This window comes from Apus apus, chromosome 10 (assembly GCF_020740795.1).
Source record: "Apus apus isolate bApuApu2 chromosome 10, bApuApu2.pri.cur, whole genome shotgun sequence".
Taxonomy (NCBI): domain Eukaryota; kingdom Metazoa; phylum Chordata; class Aves; order Apodiformes; family Apodidae; genus Apus; species Apus apus.
The window spans coordinates 6,986,513-7,003,674 of record NC_067291.1 but is presented as its reverse complement, the minus strand read 5'-3'; the positions used below and the strand labels follow the sequence as shown (position 1 = coordinate 7,003,674).

General features: G+C 37.6%; 1 protein-coding gene across 3 annotated transcripts in view; it reads right to left on the bottom strand.

Moving 5' to 3' along the window:
- MYO1E (myosin IE) overlaps nt 1-17,162 on the bottom strand; it is a 90,609-nt gene that overhangs the window by 19,757 nt on the left and 53,690 nt on the right. For all 3 annotated transcript variants that reach the window (XR_007890393.1, XM_051628075.1, XM_051628076.1), the window contains exons 13-22: nt 15,983-16,069; nt 14,709-14,876; nt 13,878-13,963; nt 13,212-13,293; nt 12,273-12,379; nt 9,403-9,501; nt 5,552-5,696; nt 2,328-2,442; nt 1,472-1,641; nt 863-1,008 (exon numbers count right to left, since the gene is read on the bottom strand). Coding sequence is in view for 2 of the 3 variants with exons in the window: in XM_051628075.1 (XP_051484035.1) it covers nt 863-1,008; nt 1,472-1,641; nt 2,328-2,442; nt 5,552-5,696; nt 9,403-9,501; nt 12,273-12,379; nt 13,212-13,293; nt 13,878-13,963; nt 14,709-14,876; nt 15,983-16,069 (1,205 nt within the window). In the remaining variant the exon portion in view is untranslated. The remainder of the gene's footprint in view (nt 1-862; nt 1,009-1,471; nt 1,642-2,327; nt 2,443-5,551; nt 5,697-9,402; nt 9,502-12,272; nt 12,380-13,211; nt 13,294-13,877; nt 13,964-14,708; nt 14,877-15,982; nt 16,070-17,162) is intronic.

Below are 17,162 nucleotides of genomic sequence, written 5' to 3'. Positions count from 1 at the left end.
TACTCAAGAGAAGACTTGTATTCTGTTAAAAACAGCTATTTGTTTCAATATTTAAAGTACACTTGTTGCCCTGGATTGGTATTCTTTTGTATTAAATTGCACTCAGCTACCAGCTCTGATAAACTGCAATAACAATGCAGAGGTATCCAGAGACTTTGTTCACTCCTCTTCAAAGGGATGACATTATAGACAAGAATCCACTGGTTTCATGGGCAGATTCTTCCTGGTTTTGCTCACCTGCCTGGGTTTCTCAGCTTTCAAGGTGTGGAAACCTTGGCTATTTCCTGGAACCTGGGCTTAACATTCAGTCAACTCAAGTGATGTGAAATCCAACTAGAAACCACAGAATCATTCTGGTTGGAAAAGACCTTTAAGATCATCAACTCCAACCATGATCTAACTCTATCAACCATTAACACAACTCTGCCAAGTCCAGTGCTTAAACCATGTTCCTAAGCACCACATTTGTGTCTCTTAAACACCGCCAGTGACAGAGATTCAGACACCTCCCTGGGCAGCCTATTCCAATGTTTAATTACTCTTCCAGTGAAGACATTTTGTTCTAGTATCTAATTTAAACTTACCCCAATGCACCACAGAATACATCAGGGGACACAAACCAGGCAGGTGAGATCTAGTGTAAGTGAAATATTATAACTAGCCAGAAAATGTTTGTGTGTTGCCTATAAACATCTATTGCTCTAACACACCAGGGCTGGGAGTGAAAATCAGGCTTCAGCTTTTCTTTGTGTAAAAGAGTCAATTAATACAGCTTAATAAATTCACTGTTCATCAATCAACTTATTTCCCCCATCCTACACAAATTTCTCTGTCAATGGAAAGATATTTTCAAGGTGCTGACCTTAGTGAAACAGAAAGAATTCTCTCCACTTCCATCCTCCGCTTTAAGACTTCCTTCACTTGGCCCTTCTCTGGGCCCTGCTTTACCTTTTCACGCCCAATCAGGTAAATGCACTTGGGAGTGAGGACGAGATCTCGCTTGACACTCTGAAACACAAAAATAAATTCCAAATACACAGCTATGGGGAAATCAATGCCCTAATGCTGAGATGCTGCTCCAAAGATATATAATGTACTATGATTTGGGGCAACACTGTTAGTCTTTGATTCAAGTGAAAACAATACTGATGTGATTAATCACAAGACCTCAGGGTCAGACTGCCCAGGACAGGAAAGTAGCTTTGTTCCCTATTTCCTAACTAATGCAGCTTTCTGCCCTGCGAGTCCCACAAAGCCTTCATCCTGGGACAATAGGTCTGACAATGGCAATGTTCCGAAAACAAGGGTGTAACTGCTTCCCTCTCTATCTTTTAGGTCAAATACACATTATTCAAGCTGGTATCCTAGATAGTATCACACTAACATGGTGGAGTTTCTGTTCAAGGATGATAAAGACATCTGTAACTCCCTGGCAGAACAAATCATTAGTGGACATTGCTCTTAAACCTACCTTAAACCGTCTATCATATTTAGTTACGGTGTCTGCAAAATCGATCTTCTCCCGTTTCCCCACAAACTGGCGTAGCTCTGGATGGTCCTCCATGCCTATGTAATCTCCCACAAAATTCCTGTTAATGCTGTTCCGCCGTCTCTCCTTCTTGTTCAGCAATAGATCTGATGCTTAAATACCAAAAATAGAAGTTGATTAGTATTTACTACATTTTCTAAACTCATGATCTGTAAGAGCTAACCGTTTCAAGCACAACTTCTGGGGAAGAAGTGATAAACAGATTGTTTTAATATGGGAAAAAGAGTGAAGTGCTGCTACTCATCCTTTATATATATATCCATGTGATTTTTAAATTCATTCCTAATGAAATACACCGATGGAAAGCTCAGCAGTTCTGATGAACTGGTAACACTTCTGGAACTAAGGAATATCTTACTCATTGCTGGAGATTAAAGATTAACTTTTCCAAGCTCAGAATGTTGTTCATTCACAGAAACCCAGGTCACACATACAGCTAAGCATTACAGTCCTTGGATTGATGTGTATCATCTACAGACTATCTAGATCCTGTACACCTGTGGAAAGCTTTTCCTTTTTCACTTCCCCTGGAACATTCCTGAATTCTCTCATACTCAGTCTGGCTTTGTTTTGAGAGCAAAACACTGGGGTAGTCAAAGAAATCCAACATCATCAGTGGTACCTTAGGTGTCCAACAATTTTCAGCCATTCTTAGACAGTCATCTGCAATCCAATGGTTTTCTCTATAGAGAGGGATATACTTCCTTTTTCTCTTGTAGCACGTTTTCTGTTCCTGGAACCACGTGTGAAATATCTGTCATCAGAAGATATGACCTACCTTCTTCTCTCATCTGTACGTATTTTTTCCTGGCCACATACTTCCTCCATGCCTTCTGGATGGCCCTGGCATACCCGTCATACTTCCTCTCTCTCATCTCTTCTAACAAAAATAGCTGTACAAAGAGACAGTAGGGTGGGTCAAACATTTTGCAAAAAAAGTTCAAGAAAAAGCCGTATTTTACTTTCAACAACTTTCCGGTGCATTTCACATTAGATCCAAGCTGGAGCTTCTACCACAACTACAGGATCTAAGATCAGAATGGTAAGGTAACCTTTCCTGGCAGAAATCTCTAACGGTTGAGCAGTTCTGGCTCTTACCAGTCTATCCATTAATCGTGATACCTAATGGTAAGGAAGAAGAATATGGATTCACATTCACGTTTCTCTTGTCAGAACATGTCTATGGGGATCTGTGCAATGTGTAACATAACACACTGTACTCACATGCGACTTTCTCCCCTAGCTGAATGTCATACTCTCATGCCCACTGGCTCCATTCTTTCCCAGCAGTGAAGTTTTTCAGCTGGTTGCATGATTTACAATTATGATCTTGTATTTCAGTACATGGTAATAAGATTTTGAGGTCTAAAATACTGTCAGAATTCAAGAGAAAATGCTAACTTATCAAAACAGAAATGGAACATGCATCCCTGTTTTTGGGAATTTCTCAGGTGCCACTAAAACATATATATATGTAATGCATTAGAACAACTTCAGAATTATTGTAGGATACAGCATATTTTACTAGAGCCTTTTACATACTTCAAGTTCAATTAAATGTCAGAACAACAAGCATTTGACCAACAGTTGCTGTGCTAAATCAGCCCACTGACACGGCTGTTGCTTGTTATTTCCCTGTACTATGTGTTAAATATTCATAACTACTTTTCTTGTATCTTCCAAAAGAGATAAAAGCAGTAAAAACAGGTGTATCAAGAAGCAAACTTTAGGAACCCTGCTCTTTAGGAACCCTTTCTTTGAATTTGCTGCCCTAAACCATGCAAATCTAGAAAAACACTGTTGTCCATATTGATCTTAAAAAGGAAACTTGATCTAGTGAAAATTATTTCCACAGAACCTCACTTGCTCTTGTACAGTTATTTATTCAGGTGTTTCATAGAAATGTAAATAATGAAGCCTCCTTTCTACCACCTATAAAATCTTATTTTATAGTTGGCAACTCTCCATCTACAGCAAACTTACTAAAAAAAAAAAAATATCTTCACAAACACACAAGCACTAGGCAGGGTTTCAGCACACAGCCATGAGTGCTCCTGATGCAAAAACTCCCTCAGCTTCAGCAGGGGCATGATCAAGCCCTTGTGCAATTTAGGTTACAGAAACAATGCCTCCTGTGAACACTCACTATTTATTTCTCTAATAATGATGTTAATTGAAAAAACTCAATGCAAAATAGTCTTTCATCTGCAGTTGAAGGTGACAATTAAGGAAGTTCAATGAAAACACTGAGTTAAAATATGGTTCGTAAGTTTTAAAATAAAAATACTTTTTTTTTTTTCCTAAAATATGTATTATAAAGTCCTGAGCAAGTAAGTATTTTTCATGTGATTAACCACAAGAGGTGCTCTTTTTGATGGGAGAAAGAAAAATTTTCATCTACCATCTAAAAAATCATTTTTCTCAACAGTAATAGAAACCTAGCCTATACTTTAATATTATGAGAAATTATTGTCTTTGCTACTAAAATATATAAATAAAGTTTTAGAATATTAAGCTCATTAGACATTTTTCAACTTATATAGGCTTGTAACTAACTGCAGTGAATGACAGGGATGTAAAATAATTTTACAATGAAAACAAGAAGAGGTTTGCTACATGTAAGATAATGAACACAAGGCTGGAAGACGTTGCTTAAATTACTAATTCTGGTCCCTTGTAATTACAAGGAACTTAATTGTCTGTATTAATTAATACATTAATTAATAATTCAAATACACACTTGACCAGCATGTGTACTGGCTACTACCCTATAGTAAAGTTGAGGTCATCTGTAAAGGACTAAAAGTCAGAACTAATGTCACAAGAAGAGATATCAAAGACATCGATTAATGGCCAAGGCTACTGCACTGCCTTTGTAAGACAAAACTCGCCTATAATCTTAGGATCATGGCCTGTGCTACAGGGGAAGACAGATGAAGCTCACACTTCCTCATAACTGGCTAGCTGAGCTGTTGCTTGCAATGATAAAGTAGGATTAAATCCTATACTAGCACCTCCTACTCTGCCAACATGCATCTAAGTATTCTAATGACCTACATCTTGAATGGTATTTGATTTATTATATTAACATGTCTCTCAGATGGCAGGAATGTAAAATCCTTTTACTCCTGAACCAAGAAGATACTATCTTATCCTATTTCTGGTAGAAACAACACCATTTCTATTAGGGCATGGAAAAGTGTTATCTTTTTCCCTTTAACAGAGATCTTCCCATGTGACTGGAGAGCAGTGTCACTGCCTCAATTACTTACAGAGCAAAAAGTGTATTCCAGGAAAACAAAATGACAGGAGCAGAAGAATTCTGATTTTGACATGTAACTCCAGGTAAAGCACCAAGAAACCAGATAAGGCTCAACTGCAAAGTATGCTATACAAATTGCTTCTGATAAATAAGGGATATATGATGGTGAGTACAGCACAGTTTTTTCCTTGACAACTTTCCTGAACAGTGATGTAAAAAAACCCTTTTTTTGTGCAGTTTAGCAGCTGAACAAAACCAGCCTTATGATGCCCCCCACCCTGAGCACTGATTTACTCCCTGATGTGTAACATATCCTTACTATAACTGGGGGTTGTACTTTCATCAGTAGTTCTTATACTGAGAAGAGGACCTATTGTCTTGGTCTAATGGTCATAGATACATTTCCATGCCATGATATTCCTCCTTATGACAGATTCCCTAAAGGAATGTCACCATGTGCAATTTGACACCAAAGCATCTTTATATCCCATCTCCTCTTCTTGATGCATGTAATGCTTCTTGTATTAGTGTCAAAATCACTCAGGGTCCTTATGCATTGTGCCTGTTGTGAAGGTGCCTAGAATCTCTGTACAGCCTTGAGGTCCCTATGACAGATCTGCACAGCTTGACTTACAAGCTTCTCCCACCCTAGCAGCTATCATGCTCAACTTCCAAGTGGGCAAGCCTTTTATTTCACAAGTCACTTTCATATTTCAAGACACATGTTCTGTCACACTTACAGACTCTGGAGCTTTGATGAAGACTTTGGATTTCCCAAGCTGGTATTGGTCAGGATCCATGTTGACTGACTGAAGCAGGTGGAGCACTCCTTGTTTTTCTTCTCCTTTCCAGGAAGGCCATGTTGCTTTGGTCAGAATGGCATACCTTAACCAGCAAAGAGAAAAGGTTAAAACCTGACATCAAACAGCAGCAGCAGCATCATACCACTGACTCTGAGTCAGTACTACCCGGGGGAAGGGCTGACAATTTCAGCAGGACTTACAGAATGTTGGAGTGTGGGAAGATGCACAATATTAGGAAGTTACTTGTTTAGCAAGACCAAACAACTGGAGTCTCTCATTTTCAGATGCTAAATTACTATTTGGTAACTGCAGTAGCTAATGGAAAGTTCTGCTGAGAACCCCTGAAGTCCAGGGCAAGTTTATTTACTAGCAGTGACTTATGGTACAGATTTAAGTACCTCAAGCCTTCTCTGTCTTCTCTTATTCTTACAAAGGCCTTTTGTGTTTCTAAGCAAGTGGACAGCTCATGCTCCTAACCCACCTGTTCAACAGCTGGTCTGCATTTAGCAATGAGCCATTCTTGGCTTTATCCCAGAAAGCCTTTGGCTCAGCTTCTGGTAGAAGAGGAAAGATGCAGTGATGTTGGTGCTACCTGGAGGGAACACTGAGAACTGACAATACAAAAGACTAGGGAAGGAAACAGGGAAGTGCTAGAATAACATGTCTTTGATAGGAAGTGCTGAGTAGTCTTCTGTGTCATGGTATTCTCTTTAAGCCTTGAAATTTAGGTAGATGCCAGGTTGCAGCCTCTGTCCACTTCTTCAGGAATAACTTGGGCTTTTGGAACAGCCAGGCAGGAGTTACAAAGCTGCCTTGTTCCACTGCTCACAGAGGAACACTGATGGGCTTTAGCTGCCTCTGCATGTCTATGGATAAGAAACTTCTCTGGCAGCAGCTATTCAGACTCCTTGACAATGAAGCTAAATACATTATGACAGATTTCTCTCTCCAATCTTTTTTGTTCTTTACTCTTGACAATTGTTTTTCAATGCCTTAAGCATACTTGAGTTATATAAACTAAATCATGCTTATTAGTAAAAATATTCAACTAATGAAAAAAGTTATGAAGTATGGGCCTCAGTTGTAACTCCAAAGTTGCTGTTTCTTAAGAAGATTTAGGCATATCCTAATAAAATGTTCTCAAAAATCACACAAGGAATTGTTAGAAAATTAATTAAGGGAACGTTCAGTACTCATTCTTGTCAAATCTAAAATGTCGTCCAGCCAGGAACCAGAAACAGTGTCATGCAACTTAAATAACAGTACCACCCAAAGAGAAAAAGCAAACAATTAAAAAGGAACATATCACAAAATCCAAAACACCTCTGAATAGCAAATATATGAAAAGAGAAAGGTAATTTTTGAATAATTCAGTATGATTCAAGAGGGTCTACTGATGTTACTGATGTTCAAATCTATTATTATTTAAATGCTCAGGTACTATGCATGATGATGTAACAAAGTAGCTGTTATACTATCTTATGTATAGAAGTATAATATACATAATCTATGTTTACAGATAATGTGAATGGACACTTTATTGGATAAACAGATGGAAATTAGTAAGGAGCTGTAAGTTAAAGTAACTCCCAGAGTATTTAATGAACAGCCTCTTTTGCAGGTTCATCATGTACCACCAACAGTATAGATGTAGCGGTGGGTCTAAGCAAGTCTGAATTCAAAGGAGTTGATGTTAATAAAGGCATCTGAAACCACACAACAGAATTTGACACTACATTTCAGCATGTTACAAATTCTGTCCTACTTCTGAGCTGTAAAGGAGGGCACAGGGAAAACCATGACTTAAGACCTGTCACTGTAAGTAAAGCTGTTGGGTACAAAATAAGAATATATTCTCCTTTTTCATGAACTCTATAGGTTTTACTGGTGTGGCAAGTCTACAGGGCAGAAAAAACCAGGGTATTCTATGATATGAACCAATTAAGCATTTTCCAATTTTGTGACAATTCTATCGTTTTTCAGTGCTGTTCAGAAACAGCACTTTCCTCTAACTTGCTTGTGCATGCTTCCCATTAAACCTGTCATGTCAATGATAATGTATCTAGGCTTTTCAAGCTTGTCACTTGCTCTTACAGAGGATTAAAGCATTAGTACTAAGTGTGTTCTTAAAATGCTTCAGAAACAATTTCAATTCACAACTACCCTCCCCCCACAACATCTCTTAAAAATGCACAGTAAGCAGTTAGGGCCTGTGTCTAAATATGGGAGTATGGAGTTCAGCTTTCAGACTGGTTATGCTTTGAAACACATAAGCCTTTTTAGTGCCTGTGGCTTTTTGCATGCAAATGTAAATTTTGTACATAAAAGTCTATTCAGCCCAGAAATCTCCACTTATATGGAGCTGCCAAGGAACTCCCAATGAAAACAAGTGTACAAGCATGCATTTCCTGTCCATCCCATGCCTCAGCCCACTTTTACTCACACTGACTCAGGGTGTCAGAACAGGGCTTGTTCTGGATGCTAGGGAACTGTGAATGGAAAGGTTGCAGGAAGAGTTTTACTCATAAAAAAATGTTAAATTTAACAAGACTAATTTGAAACAAATGGATGAATTCCATAAAGAATGGTTTCAGCTGCCTGTGGATTTCTACATATAAAGTGAAGTACATAAAACTATTCAGAACTTCCAAACTTCCAGAAGTACTATGTAGCTTTCCCATGTGCAGACCTCTCAGGAAGGTTTTTAGACCTGCACAGCCATCACGGTCTGTGTTGAACAACTGTGGAAGCTGGATTTAACACACATTATTAACCAGTTCTTCTGTCTCAACAACAGTTTGTGTTAAGTAATGCAACCTGAAGCATATTCAAGTTCAAATATCTGAGCTTTAAGATCGTGAATAAAAGGGATTTTAAATTGTTCCATAATGAAAACTGAGCCCATACTTTAAGATATTTTAGGTCTGCCTACTACTAATGATTAGAATGTTCTCTGTATTATTGTGAAGTATTATCAGTGGCTTTGTTCTGGGCTGTCTGACTAATTATACTCCATTCCTTGCAACAACTGACTTGGATTTTTGTTTTGTATTCTCAAATATAACACAAAGACTTCCAACAAAAGCTGATTTGTCATGTAGTGCCCCAGCTTGGGGATTTACTAGCTTTATACCTCAATTTTCTAAAACCTGAAGCTGAATGTTATCTGAATCTTGAAATTGCTCTTATTTAAGAAGATTTCATTAGCTAGTGGAGGTAATTAATCATCTTAACAGCCAGTCCTTCGACTCTGAAAAAAAGGATTGGTCTTGCAGAACTCTGACTTGCTTTCATTAGGTTAGCAGCTGCAGTGGTTTGAGCTGTAACCATTCCCAGCTGTTTGAACACCAGTGGAAGGATATAACAAGCCATTTAAGCTAAAGTTACTCCTTACACTTGAATGGCAGGCATGTATTTCTCTGTCTTCTGTCATTGGGAAAGAAGGGTTGGGAGAGCTAGAGCAGTAACATTTAAAGTAAGGCTAGCAGCTAGACACTCAGGTTACAGGCTCTGCAGCTCCTAACTCTTTAACTTTGAGGAACCTTCTCATAGCACTACAAAAAGAACTAAGACCTTAGGAAAGTTTACAGATAAATGGATAATATTTTCAAAAAACACAAAGCCTGTCTTTATGACACTTTCAAATTTCTGTGTAACTTGGATCTTAAACAAGGGAAACAGGGAGAAGGAAAGGCTAAGTGGGAAATGCTTTCTAATCTTGCAACTTCTTGTTCTCCTCAACATGAAAACAACTGTGTTGTAATACTTCAAAATGACTAATATCCTACCTTTGCAAAAACTTCTTGAAAATCCTCCTGTAGGCATAGCCAGCTCTTCTCACTCTAATGTTTTCTTTCAGACCTAAGTATTCCACTTGATGTTTTACCCTGTGGACAAAAACAATGCAAGATTCACAATCCATTTCATTTCAGGATATTTTTGATAGAGACATTCTTAAAAGTCCGTATCATCTTTAACGACTTGAAAACTGAGCATTTAGGGAGCCATTTAGTTTTGTTTTGCTTACTATTTAACTGATTTTACAGAAGTTTTTTCAAATCCTGAACAAGTCTTGGTTAATTCAATGTTATTTCTCTAGCTATTTTGAAATGTTAAACTTCAATATAAAGTGTATTGCCCACTGATATTTTTTCCCTTTATTTTTTTGTTGAGACATTCTTTTCACATGACTCATATATAAAGGGAAAAAACTTTTGAATTCCCATGTTACAAATAACCAAAGGCCTTTAGCTACTTACTCTTTTTAAAGAATACTTCTGAGAGGTATTTTACTAAATGATGACTGATACTGCTCTTTTAGCTTATAAGCAAGTATACTGCATATTTTAATCTTGCTGTGTTCAAGGAATAAAGTCTATTTTGTACCCACTCCAAGAATTCTGGTACAGTAGAAAGCTGGTGGACAAAAGTACATTTTCCTGTTTATAGCTTTCCCTCCTGTTCACATCTGGAATAATGCACTGCAGCAACAGAATTACTCCCATTTTCTTACTGTCCTGCCAGTATTAGTGTCCAGCAACAGAGAATTTGAGACATTTTTCTGTTTTTCCTTTTCTTTCTGAGAAGAGGCACACTGAAAATCTCCCCCCAGGCATCAACCTCAAGCAGGTCAGGGTCTGGGAATTCAGCTAATGCAGCATTTTTGAATACAAGTCCAAGTGGCTGTGCCAGCACTTGAATAAAAACACATTTCAAGAACACCCCAATTTTTTGAATAACTAAGGTATTATACAGGGTTTAGATATTTCACAAGGTCTGTGTTTCAGGGCTAAATATTCTGGAATTGTTCAACAGCAGTACAAAGCTGGAGTGACATGGCTTCTGTAAGCGTGAAGACAGGCAGGCTTTGTGAAGGGGTTTTTTCCTGTTTCAGTAACGCTTTCGCATCTAGTAGCATGTTACTAAGAAGAAGATTAGATGCACTATTCCCATCACACCAACCATGGCAGCATCTATACAATACAGCATTATGTGATCACAGAACAAAAAAACTCTAATCCAACATTCAGAAAAATATCACATAAATTCAGTTATGTTTTGTATTTCCCTCAACACAGAACTTTCAGTAAAATAATAAAACAATAACATTAAACTGAAGTTTGAGTTATTATATGCATATAAATTCCTCTTCCCCAGACATGTCAAAAACTGCTACAGCCTGTGTATCCTATGTGAGTTCCTAGTACAACAGATGGGAAATCAGAGTATGAAATGGGGGAGGAATGTGAGGAGTTTTACAGAGGGACAAAGGATTATCATTATAAGAACTACTTCCCTTTGTGTCCGAGTTTGCTAGTATACAATAGTTTGTATTTCATTTGATATCAGTAGCTCCTGCATTTTTCAAATATCATCCTCATGATGGGAAAAAAAGAAAAAATCTTGCCCATTTTTTTCTCCAAAAGGGGTTTCCTGAAAGCTGGCCTTTTCCCAGGACTAGGTTTTTGTTTGTTTGTTTCACTGGTTTCCTAGCAACACCTTCCACAATAATAGGCCTGTTTTCCAATATGTAAATGATTGATTTTAAAAGCCCCTCAACTTATAGTTAAAAGTTGTAGACATACTTTTCCTGGGATCACTTACTTTCTTCCTTTGATCCCCAATGTCAGTGGAAAATTAAGTGCTGCATAGTAAGATTTTCAGGGGTGGAAAAGCTAAAGAAAGAAGGTCTACATTGGCTGCCAAGACCTAAATGACATTTTCAAGTGCAGTCCCAATTGTGGCTTCTGTAACTGCTCTACATCTGCATGTCATTGTGCTAGTCTGCATGCCAAATGGCAGGAAGTGAATTCTGGTGTCTTGTTGATGTGGTCAAGAATGCTTTTTATCAGACTTTGCAAGTTGTTTCACTGTGATAAAAATAACCACTTGCTTTATCATCACTTTTACCAATATCAAAAGTACTTTGTATATAGTAATAAATGTTATCTATATGAGAACCTCACATAGTGTATGTACCCTACTGATCACCTACCTCACTGCAAAAAAGATTATTATCTTTTTATCAGAGAATAGGAGATGCTATAAAGCATCATATGGGTAAAGATGACTTAAAACAGATGTGATAAACCCAACTGATAAATTAGATATCTATTTAATACCCATATAACCACCCAATATGACATGCTAGTGACTTCTCTTTAAAGAACTGAGTAATGAAATTTAAATTCAAGAAGTAAAAAGGAACCTTTTACACTCTTGGCTATAGAGACTTCTTGGTAAATTTGAGACACAAAAGCAGATACAAACATCCTGCTGGCTTTTAAGCTACCTAGTAGAGGCTCTTTTAAAAGTATAAAGCAAAAGTTAGAATTTATGTATGATGCATTTGATGTGGAAATTCTGCATGGAAAACTGAGTATTTAATATACAGGTTGTGTTATTGTTATGCAAATGTTGATTATTCATAACTGTTCTGAGAAAAGCTAAGAACTGCACAAACTAACTGCTGATTTAGACACAAATAACCACAGTTTATCTTCAAAGTTTAGGAAACCTCATGCCAGATTTTATTTCTGAAGGTTTTAGAGCATATACGTCTGTTTGTCTGCAGGCTGTATGATTACAAGTCATGATTCTTTGAGGCTTTTATTTACTAGTAGCACTGTTGCTTATCACAGACACTGCTTATCCATACCTGCTCTCCTCCCAGTCTCGTGACTTCTTTGTTTCATTTGGTTTGATGCACCGGATGTAATGGGGTGTGCACTTCATCAGGGTGCCAACCAGGTCATTTGCTTGTTTCTGTAACATTGAGGGGGAAAAAACCAAGAGCTGAAGAAGGTACATCCTGTCAAGAGAATTCTAAAAGTTACCAGCCATCTGATGATGATTTAGTTGACTGGGTCCAACTGAATTTGCTCTTTCTCCAGAACAACCAAAGTGTCTTGGATTAATATGCACCACATGAAAACTATCAGTAAACAGAAGGCACCATTATCTCCAGCTACATAATACAATTAAGCTATTATATAAAAATACAGAGTGATGAGGAATGCACCAGCTGAACTTTACTGTCAGGGTGAAATATGAGGAAAAAGGTTGATAAAATATTGATTTCCAAAGTCTGCAAATGTGTAATTTAAGCATGTATTTTACAACCAGTCTCCAAAAAGATGCTTGCCTTCTAACACTTGCTGCCTTATTCAAGGCACATTATGTCATTAGAAAGACTTCTGTTGACTTCAGTGGGCTTGGTTCAGGCCCTGCTGCATTTCTGCACTATAAAGAGACCAGTTATCTGTAGTTAATTGTAGGACATCAAGTGGTTTAGAGAAGGGGCTCATTCATTATGCACATGCAAGTACTATTACCACTGCCATCAATTGCTCATTTGGAAAATTCACTGCTGTAGAATTTGGCTGAACAAAACATTTAACAAACAGTGATGCTGGGCAAAACATGATTCTAACAGCTGAAACAATGCATCACTTTGCAATCAAAATACTCCTGATGTCTATCTTTAAAATTGTCTGTAAAATATAGCACAGAGTACTTTTTAAAAAATGTATTTAGGTACCCACTCAGAAATACACACCCATAGATACACACACTAGCACAGCAAGACTAGACATACTTTGATTTTACTGCCTGCAGTGGTAGGGCGGCCCTTCTTGTCCACTTGAAGATTTTCAGGAAACAGAGACTTTATAAAAGGCCTAGGAAAGAATTAATAGTGTTCAAAGACAAATCAATGCAGGAATGTCAAGGAATATGCTGTAAAAGTTGATAGTTGAGCAGAACATAAATAACTATTTCTATTATTCTGAGGCTATATCAAATCTATTTTAAGATTAGTATTTTCCATGAGCTTCATTCCTCACAGAGACCCCTTGCTATTTTAGTGAGCGTTGGAAGACATGATACCAGACTTCTAGACCTGAAGAAATGAGCACTTCTTAAAGTAAGCATCAATTAATTAAAATATGTATCTTATAAAGTCTTTTTTTTTTGTTAAAAGAGTGCCTGTTCTGAGAGAATGCCAAATCACTAATGGCCTTGTTTCAGGCCAAGACAAATGGCTGTCATTATACCATTTGCTTCTGACACTCCAGTACCTTATTCAGTTTTGCAGAAAAGGAAGGTCAAATATACTGCAAGTGATACTTTCCTACTGCAGCAATGTTTTTTTTCCACTCTTGCACAAGAGAGTTCACGAGTTGCAAACCAGAGAAGTCAGGCCCTCTCCATCCATCTGAACTAACACGTTATTCCTAGCTTTAAGCAAGTTTTGCTTACGTACAAATCACTGCTCTGCATGAGTTCAATCAAGTCCATGAAAAGAACATCCCGATTTCTCTCGCAGAATCCATCCATATCATAAGATACCTGGGCCAAGGTGGAAATTGATTGTTTGTGGTAAGTTGAGAACCCAATAATTAAAGAAAATTTAAAATCTCTCCTCATCAGTAGCTGTTCTGAACTTTTTGGTTAGTTTGGTATAATTTAAAGATACTACAGTGATCACCAAATTCTTGCATATATTATTAATTAAATCTTTCACAACAAACATAAAGGAATTTCATCCATATATTTAAATTCAGTGAAAAAGATTGTTATTGAGCTAATGAAGGTACTATGACACAAGTGAATTTAATGCTGAATTTTACTGCAGAATTGTTTTTGCATAAGGTTTCACTGTTATTAACTGTAACTGAAGGAAATCACAAATAGTCTGTGAAATACACCCAAAGAAGACAGAACTGTACATTATATTCCCAGGTACATAATCACCTATTTTTTAATCTGAATTCTTAAAAATTACTGCTACTATAACTGACAATTAAGACTATAATTAATACAAGACATGGGGCATTTATTTATGACACTTAATATTAAGTTCTAGTTAGTATGCTTGATAGCAGCAAGGCCCAGACTCATCTCTGCTAAGTACAGGACAGGTGTTAGGGCCTATTTGTTCTAAGCTTCCTACACTGTGAAAGGGGAACCCTGTCTTCTGCCACAGTCTGGCTATGCAAAATGAAAACCACTCTCTACAGGGCATTCCCCTTCCTTTCATCACTGTTCTTTATTAATACATTATGCAGAATTCAGTGATGACTTTACAAATTACCTTTCCAGCATAATGATGAATGATAAATCCCTGGTTCCAGCTGTTGAAATGTTCATGAGTCCCAATCTGCATCTGGAGTTTTTGGAGCAGTGTCTGGTCAGCTCCTTCTCCCACTGCATGCATTGTGGCACACACATCATCTAAAATGCTCATAATCCCTGGGGGATTCTAATGCATTGGGGAAGAATAACAATAACAGCAAAAGAAATGAAGGAGAAAAAAATTATTTTGCTAGTTTTCCCCCCAAAGAGAAAATTATCTTTGCTACAAAAACTCTAGAGCAAAGTCACAGCAGGAAGAATTCCTCCCAATCAGTACAGTTCAAAATAGAGATTAATTTGTACACAAGCATGCAGGCAGTTTTAAGGAGAGATGCCACTTCATTTAATCATAGTGACGGGGGAAATGATGGGGAAACCAATGATTGCTGTCAGAAAAACCAGAAAAAACCTCCAAAACACCCAACATTTGTCTAATTTTGAATACCTTCACAAAGCAATCTTCTTTTTCATTCCACCAAAAAATAAACCTGTGTCTGAGGTAACTACTTAAACTCATATGCTGTAGTTTAACAAACTTAGGCCTAAATATTTAAGATTGTGACAGAAATCCTATCTCGCAGATGGGCAAAATCTGCTGTGCAAGTCACTGTAATATTTGAACTACTGTCAAAATTATCTAGCTTATGTAAGGACAAAGAACTAGCTGAACAACAACCTACTTCTGTCTTAAAGGACAACTCAACATTTGTTGTTAGCCCAAATCAGAACATAAAGACTTTAAACTGCAGAATATTCTGTGGAGCAAAGACACAAAATGTATTTTATCTACAACACTTCCCAATACTTCCTCTTCACTCGTTTCTGCTTAATTTGTGGCAGTACCTCAAAGGAAGCTGGTGTGGTAGTTTCCCCAAACTGAAATACATCTCCCGGGGACACAGAAAGTCTCATGTTAAGTAGAGTAGAATATGTCATGAAGCTCATGATAAATTTAGGTGGATAAAATTTTAATTTCTATCATTATGTTTTGTAATCACACATCAATCATGCTACCTTATGGTTTTCCTTTTGGTCGGTATCTTCAACAACATATATCTTAGAGCTCTTATAAGAAATGTTATGTAAGATTTATATATAGGCTTAGTATGACTCAGTAACTGAACAACAGTATTTCCATTTTTCCTACAAACATTCTTGACAGCAAAGCAGTTGCCCAAATATTTTAGTGCAAAATATTGCTGTTTTCTCCATCTGTTTGTTCTAAATACTTACCACTTTGTTCTCTATAAGGTCACACACTATTTTGTTGTTAAAATAATCTATTGGTGTCCATCTAATTCCTTCTTGCACATATTCTTCCTGTTAAGAAAAAGAAAGATGCAAATATTCCTTTGCAGCAGGGATGTAGCACTCGGTTTACAATGCACTACACATCCACAAACTCTGCATTACTCACATTCAGAAAGACTTGTCAAGTGTATGACTGAGGTGGGAGAAGTGACCCTGTTGATAGTTAAATCCAGCTCTACTGCCTAAGAGATGAATCGGAATCTTTCTCTGTTCTCCCCACACATTATTTTGTCATTCACAGACCTTGAGCAGTTACTGAGAAGAGCAGGAATATTTCAACATTTATTGCCAAAGCACTTCGCAAACAGCAAGAAAGTGGCTTTTACAGTATCTTGACAGTGCACCTAAGCATCCATATCCTAATGTATTAGAAAAGCTAAGGCTCTGACAGACACATCAAGGATCAGACCCCCAAACCAACAGATTTAGAAATGCACACAAAATGGAAAACACAGCCCTACATTTTATTCCCTCGCACAATAACTGTAACCATAAAGACATATAGAGACAGAGGAAAAAATTCAGACTAAACTTTTATTAAATTGACCCACTCAGCTGCATACACGAGTTCAGCTAGACATTTAGCAGGTTATTAGTGTGCTCATCTGCAATGATCAGTTGCTTTTATAAAAAGGCAGTTGTGTATGTGCCGCCCTGAAAACACTGTCCTAAAGTTCGTGCCAGGCCTGAGCTCATAGTGCACACAGTGCTTCTGTCTCAGCTGCATTCTGTCTGCCCTCCCATGCAGAAGCTCACATTCCCATACAGAGGGACTTTGCAGTGAGGCTGTGAGCAGAGAACTGCAAATGCTTTCAGAAGTGTTTCTGCACTTGTGTCAGTAACGTATTTCATTCGTATATATAGTTAAAAAAGAAAAAAAAAAAGGGTGTGGAGGAAATGAAGAAGAGTATTCCCATTTAACTGTGTGTCATGTCCAAGGAAAGCACAGGGACGGAACCAGGCATCAGTTTTCCATTTCTGCCAGTGAGTCAGAATATGCAGCAAGTCTGGGCAGAGTCATATGACTGCACTAGTACACCCTGTGATGGACTCACTGTACTTGAGAAAATATGTCTGTAGCTGATGTGGTTTTCAGTTTCAG